General features: G+C 38.1%; 1 protein-coding gene and 1 non-coding gene across 2 annotated transcripts in view; one reads left to right on the top strand and one right to left on the bottom strand.

Moving 5' to 3' along the window:
- Positions 1-7,180, bottom strand: part of cfap46 (cilia and flagella associated protein 46) — a 63,725-nt gene that overhangs the window by 21,298 nt on the left and 35,247 nt on the right. Inside the window, exons 34-40 of the mRNA XM_005735163.1 lie at positions 7,118-7,178; positions 6,440-6,559; positions 4,397-4,597; positions 4,203-4,309; positions 3,336-3,518; positions 2,007-2,145; positions 384-581 (exon numbers count right to left, since the gene is read on the bottom strand). Coding sequence (XP_005735220.1) covers positions 384-581; positions 2,007-2,145; positions 3,336-3,518; positions 4,203-4,309; positions 4,397-4,597; positions 6,440-6,559; positions 7,118-7,178 — 1,009 coding nt within the window. The remainder of the gene's footprint in view (positions 1-383; positions 582-2,006; positions 2,146-3,335; positions 3,519-4,202; positions 4,310-4,396; positions 4,598-6,439; positions 6,560-7,117; positions 7,179-7,180) is intronic.
- On the top strand, positions 4,845-4,938 carry trnai-uau (transfer RNA isoleucine (anticodon UAU)). The gene is made up of 2 exons: positions 4,845-4,882; positions 4,903-4,938. It is a non-coding gene; the product is annotated as a tRNA-Ile (tRNA).

Below are 7,180 nucleotides of genomic sequence, written 5' to 3'. Positions count from 1 at the left end.
AAATCTACAGGAAATGTTTCCAGTTGTTATCTTTGTTAGTTTGTCAAAAAAGATCCAACATAACCATCCTGTAAAGGTTTATTATTATAACTCAGGCTAAGATTCCTACATGACTGTGAGTCTACTGTTTTGTATTATTATATTGTAAAAACAAAAAAAAAGAAGGAATAAAATAAAGCTAATATGCAAACAGACAAAAACTATAAACAATAATTCAAATGTGTAGAATGCAGAACGCCGGTGTATAGCAGAATCTAAAAATGTATCATATCAACTCATGTCAAATGAGGGGTCTGTGTTGTGCTAGGCATGATCGACTACATCTGAATCCAACAAAAAGATCTCACATTTGTATCACGATGTCAAAGTGTTTGCAGTCTAACCTCTTCTTTGGAGTTAGGCTCAGGTGTGCAGTGTGAATATTCCTCCAGTGCTATTTCAGCTAAGGTCATCTTCTCGCAGGCCAAAGCCTGCAGCGTCTCCTCGGCACAGCGCTCCTCTTGCATGGACAGGCAGAATTCAACCAGGGCCAGCCGCAGGCCAAGCAGCCTCCGCGCGGCTGCCAGTGACAGTCCATGTCTCTGGCAGGGATGAAAACAGCACCAGTGTAAAAACACATGATACAAATACAAGAAGCAGATTATAACAGAACTCTAACATACACAAACATATTCTTTATATGTTGTTGTGTATGAGGCAGAACTCAAGAAATGTTATACTTCAAGAAAGTGTTATAGTAAGCGTAAGTGGGCAGTCTATGGTTTTTAAGATAAAACTCCAAACAACCTAGTGACATCACATGCTGTGTTCACACAAGAACACTAACTTCTTAAATCCAGCTTGACAGACAGTGTTAAATAGATGACAGCTTTTTAGAGAAGGGCTCCATGATGTAAATTAGCCTTAATGCAATTAGTGTTTCATTTCCACGTATCAGCTGACAAATATTCTCTCTGGTCTGTTTGGGTATACGAGTGGGCTGTGCTGATGAGTTCAGAGAAGATCTTAGATACAAAGTTGGATCAGATATTCTGAGATGTGGATATCAAGAAACTTGGGCAGCAGTTTGAAGGTGAAAACCCAGATTTAAATAGCACAGAATTAAAAAACGGGTGTACCCAGATTATAAATATGAATAAATGAGCATGACTTCAGAGGTTACAACTATTTTCAATGTAGGGTGGCAAAACTCATCCAGTATTGGGCAGCAGCACCACCTACTGAAAGCACAGTGCTACGGCATAGCTTTCAGCCTCCAACAGCTAAGTCAAACATCCATAGCAGATTTAATCAAAAAACGAATTGAACAAGGATTTGCGGCAGGTGTGGGAACTGTTGGATCGATCTCTCTTTTGTGATTCTATCAGAGCTGCATCCATCGTTATGCCAGTTCATCTCTGCCCCTGAAGCCCTCATATAACCTCATCTGTATGAGAGTGTGAGGGCTACACTGAGGCGGGCCACTGAGGCAGGTTAAAAAATGATTATGTTTAACTGTGAACTACTTAAGAAGATTTACATGAATGAATATGGAGGTATATAAAGAAAACAGAGATACACTAATAATTAGCTATCATACAACAAGGAAGCCCAGAATATGACAGTGACACAGTAATACAAGCTTAATTGTGATTCGGTCAAGCAAAGAGCACAAACAAAGCCTGTTACTTAGATGTTCCAGAGTAAATTCCCTTCCTCATTCCAAATAAGCTCAAAACTTCTCTAAATAAAAACAAAAATTGAAAGAACTTCACCATCTGCACAACAATCTCAGCCAGAGTGCTTGGCTGTTAAACTCTGACTGTTATAGCCAAACAAATGTACTATCACAGTTGCTCAAAGTCCTTTTTCAGCCTTATTTTCTGCTGCTTCAAACATGAGCAGACTTTCTGTGACTGGCTGAAAGCACAGATAGGAAAAGAAGTTTCTAAGAACATGTAAGAGGTTAAAAAGCTCACAATGTTTTTTGCAGAAAACATCATGACAATGACAGATGACAGATTTACCTCTTCCTGTGGGGGGAGCAGACTCTCAGCATTTTGTACTGCATGTTCCTGCACCGTGACAGCAAGCTGCAACTGAGAGAGCCCATTCATCAGGAAGCTCTGTTTCGACTCTCTTTCAGTAGTATGATTGGCTAGGATTCTGTAATAGTTGTAATAGGATAAAAAACGAATGATAGTAGAAGATAAAAAGCACACCAAGACAGAAAAAACAGGTGTAATTCCAATCTGTCCCCTACATCCTCCCACTCGGTAATGAGTCTAACTCTGTGTGGGATCACACTTGCAGCTCCTGAAGGGCTTCTTAAATAAAACAAATTCGGGTGTATGCTTTTTTCAACATAAACTTTAACTACCAATCAGCAGCTGCAGCATTGTACACTCTAATAGATGGAAAATGCACCTACAGTTAGAGCATTTCATTTGTTGAATAAAGACAGTTTTTGTTTAGCCTCTGTCTGTTGGTTTGTATTTAATACTTGGATGAAGTCAGTGACTGAAGTCTAGAACCCACAAGCATTACTTGAATTAAAGCTGAAAGTCCCCATTTCAATCACATCTTTGTAGTTTTAAAATACACTGCAGCAGTGTACAGAGGCAAAACTACAAAAATGGTCCAATAATAATGGGCCTCACGTGATTCCATTTTATGATACACTTCTTATGATTATTTTCTTCTTTATTGTTTGTTATTCTTAGAACCTTCAAAACTATAAATATTTTTTATCAAAAATTTAAAACATTAAAGTCCATCCATCCACTTATCAGGGTCGTGGAGGGGGTGCTGGAGCCTATCCCAGTTATTACAGGGCAAGAGGTAAGGTACACCCTGGACAAGTCACCAGTCTGTCATAGGGCTGAAATTCACATAGGCAATTTTGAATCATCACTTAACCACATGTCTTTGGACATGTAGGAAGAAGCTAGAGTACCCAGAGTAAACATGCAAACTCCAAATCAGACCTGATGGTGGAGTTGAACTCAGAACCTTCTTGATTGTTAGTCACAGTGCTAACGATTACACCACTGTACTGCATCGTCACCACCAAATTCTTTTCTTTTGTTTTGGATTTTTAGAAAGACAAAGTTTTGAACAGTACCCAAGTAGAAAACTATTTGAGTGTGCGCAGGGAGAGAGTGTACCAGCTGGATTTGGGCAAAAGTTTGTCTGTGTGAGAAAACAAGACTGAATGAAAACAAGCACGGGGAAACAGAGTTACACTTTAATTTGCTGTAGTGAAAACTGCACTTCCATACTGCACATAGCATGGTTTAAAACTGTTCCAATTTTAAATACTGTTCAATTTAGGCCTGGTGTAACTGTTTACTAACCTCAAACCATGTGCACACTCTCCATGTGCCTCTACTGCTTGTTGTCTATAGCCGAGTTTAGTAAAGCCACTGGCGCTCTCTCTGAGTGTATTACAGGCAGTCATTAGCCTCTGGAAAGCCTCAGTGTGGAGTGTCTCCAAAGGTTCCCCACTACCAATGGCACGTATACATTCCAAGGCTCCTCTGAAAAGCAACACATCACACTGAGTTAGATAAAGATTACATCAAATACGTAATTGATGTCGACATTGCTACATAATCAGTGTTGTCAGTTTCTTTAAACATTTATAACATAATTTGAAACAGATGTTCAAATGAATTACACTGAATGCACATCATGTAAAGCAACTAGAATAGTTTCCAACATGCAAAGTAGATCTTATTTCTTAAAGTTTAAGCCAAAGTCTGTAGTGAAGGCACATTGCGACATTCTGTAAATGGCTTAAACAGTACTTAAAAATACAATATATATTATACAGCTAAATAAACCTTAGACTTAAAACAATACAATAGTTGTTTGGGACAAAGCATCAGTGTGTTCCAGATATATCTGCAAATGGTAGATAAATGGTAAATAAACTGTTAATTATATAGTGCTTTTCTACTCTGAGTACTCAAATCACTTCTTTAATGCTTAGCACTATTCAAAGCTGTATAAGATATTTATAAAAATATTCATCTGTGGTTAAATATAAAATTGATCTAAAATATTCATTGAGCATGAGTGTTTCATTTTCACTTAAGATCAAAAGTAAAGTTCAGAAATGAAAACAAATCTTAAGAAAACAACAAACATTTATAATATAGTCAGCTTAACTAAGAAAAACTAAACACTATTAACATCTAAGTAGAAAGCTTCATGTTTACCTCATCTCCAATGAGGTGATCAAGAATGTGAGCGCTGGGGCTTGGTTTACCCGCTGCTCAAGTACTAGCTTCAGAGCTCTACAGCCTTGTTTTATAGTCTGATCAACCTATAAAAGAAAAAAAAAAGCTTTGAGAGAAAATTTCTACAAACACAACACTGTGCAAAGACTTATTAGAAGGTTGTAATTGGATACCTTTGTTTGAAAATTGTTGTCTCTCTGGCCTACCACAGCTGTGACTTTGGTAAGGGTAAGCTGGTACCAGAAGTCCTCATCCCCACCCAGGGTTTGGGCTTTGTCCAGCAGAGTCAGAGCCTGGGCGTAGTTCTGCTCTTTACAAGCCAAACTGGCCAGATAGATCAAACTTCTTGATATAACACTTTGGTCTCCAAGCACCTCAACAGAAACAGTTTGAATCAGAAATTAAATCAATTATAGAAGAGTCAAAGCAACCAAATGCAATTTGGCTCTGAAGTAATTCTAGTCTAGACATCATCATAATTTTTGTAATTCAGTTTGTATAGTGTTAAAGACTACATATCATTTCCAAACTGTAATCACAATACATCTTTCTGCAGCAAATTTCAGTAATCTTATTACAGTTACACAATTAAGATGATACTTGAATTGCAACATAGCACAGGCTCCAGTGGCGCAATCGGTTAGCGCGCGGTACTTATATGACAGTGCACTGTAGAGCAATGCCGAGGTTGTGAGTTCGAGCCTCACCTGGAGCAGCCTTTTAAATTCCTGTTGTTAACCATACAAAGCAACAGAGGGTGAAGTAGAGAGATGATAGCACCGGAAAAAAGAAGAAGTGAAAGATCCTAAGCCTTTAGTTAACATGCAGCGACCAGGCAAGGCGGAATTAGAAGATGATGGAGCCACCAGGGAAGAGGAAGGACGACATGCTGAGAGGTTGGTTTGACAGACAAAGGATAGGGTGAGATTGAGTCCACTGTAGTGACTCCTAAATTGAGCAACTCCAAGAAGTAGAACATTCACGTTGCCATCAGCTGCCTTCAGTTTCTGAGGCAAGAGGGGAAAAACAGTGAAGCAGTCTATAACTATAACTATGAGAAGACAAATATCTAATGATAAAGTTAGAAGCCCACTGCTTCTAACAAGGGATCGACTCTTTCAAAGACAGCATTAAAAGACAGAGGCAGCAGTGAAGAATCCCGGTCGATGTGATATTAGAGATAAATGTCAGGCAGCCAAAGGTAATGTACAACAGGCCATAACCAGGTGTTACAGTGGGATTTAGAAGGTTGGAGAAACCTAATGTCCAAACCTAAAATCACTTTGAAATAAAACTTGTGAAAATATGTATCGTGAGCTCCAGTAAATTTGTCTTCTTTGAGTTATCAGTTGACCTTTACTGCTGCTGCTCTAAACATTAGAGATGCAGCAGTTTTTTAACTGAATTTAACAAAATAAAAGGAGACAGAGCTGTTTAAACTGATGTCTGCTACTCTTGATGTAACCCAACACTGACCATGAACACCACAGTCTGCCCTGCACTAGTCCAGCATAGTGCATTACTGTAAACTTCATCATAAGATTGAAAACTATCCAGTTTAGCCTGCACTCATCTGCCAAGCATTCTTATGCAACCTCTAACTAATACAAACTATTATACTTTAATTGGGTTTTCAAGTCTTTCACAATGAGAAAAAACATAACCTCTGAAGATGAAAATCTGTGATCAGCGGATTTTTAAAACTTATATATAACTTATTATTAAAAGCTATTATTAAATGCTTCAGCATTGTTCCAGATTGCTGTGGCCCATGCTAACCCCTGGCAGTACAGCAGAATTGCTGCGTCAATATCATTTTTCTGTGAAGTGTTATTTAGCCTGGTTTCCAACAACACTGCTATCAACTTCAATACTAAAAGAAAATCCTCTCTATGTCCTCCTTAGTAGTTTATGGATTTGTGCCAGCATGTTAGCATGTAGCCTGTAGTTTTATTGTTGTGCCAGTGCATATTAGTCTATGCTGCAGGGTAATGGGTAGTGAAATACTTTACTTAGAATATCCTGGATGTAAAGTAACTTCATAGCTTGAATACTGTGTCTCGTGTTAGTTGAGGGTATTTTCTTGTCATAGTTGAGTCTATTAGAATAAATGTTCTTTCTGATAGTGGCGACAAAGAGTAGATCAGCAATATGTTTGTTAGAATGATAAATAAAGCTTAGGGTAATATTTTCAAATATTTCCTTCCTAATCTTACCATAGACACCATGTGGGCCTCAGCCAGGAGTTGTCTGGCTGACTCATAGAGTCCCACACTGAGGCAAACCTCAGCTTTGTCCAGCCAAATGTCCGGCGCACTCTCACCCATCTCTCCTTTCTGCCAAAGTATTCACCAAAGTATAAGACGATAAGGTTTTTTTTAATAAACTGAATCAAACTCTTTCTCAAGCTTTCAGTTGACAACATGTTGCATACACATGAGATATCAAGAAGAAGATTACACATTACACATAGCACATCTAGTGTATGTGTAATATTTAATGTGGATGTAACATTACGTAACTAAATGTATGTAACATGTAAAAATCATTACATGTCCTGCTGGGATCAGAGTCTTATAGTGTTTATCAGCTGTGATTACATAATCAACATTATTAACAAGCTGAGATTATAGAGAATAACAGAGTTGGAAGAATGGGAAAAAAGTGATAACTATTTATAATTCTAGCCACAAAAATCATCATCTTAAACATCCAATATTAATCTGCCATAACTCTGTGCTATATTATAAAAGTACTAATTTAAATACCACAACTACTGGGGCTGTTGTCAATCATCCTCTGAGAAGCAATACAATGAATGCTAATTAAAGTATAATTTCTTTAACATGTAAACCATAAGCACAGATGCATCTGTTTTGTGAGAAGAAGCTGACCTGGTTGCGAGCTTTGCGGAGGCTGCTCCTCTCCTGCGAAAGCACTACGGCTCTGCGGCACCT

Source organism: Pundamilia nyererei, unplaced genomic scaffold (genome assembly GCF_000239375.1).
Source record: "Pundamilia nyererei isolate P.nyererei 1_Seehausen unplaced genomic scaffold, PunNye1.0 scaffold00062, whole genome shotgun sequence".
NCBI lineage: Eukaryota > Metazoa > Chordata > Actinopteri > Cichliformes > Cichlidae > Pundamilia > Pundamilia nyererei.
Note: the sequence above shows the minus strand (reverse complement) of the source record. Positions and strands in the feature narration are given on the sequence as shown.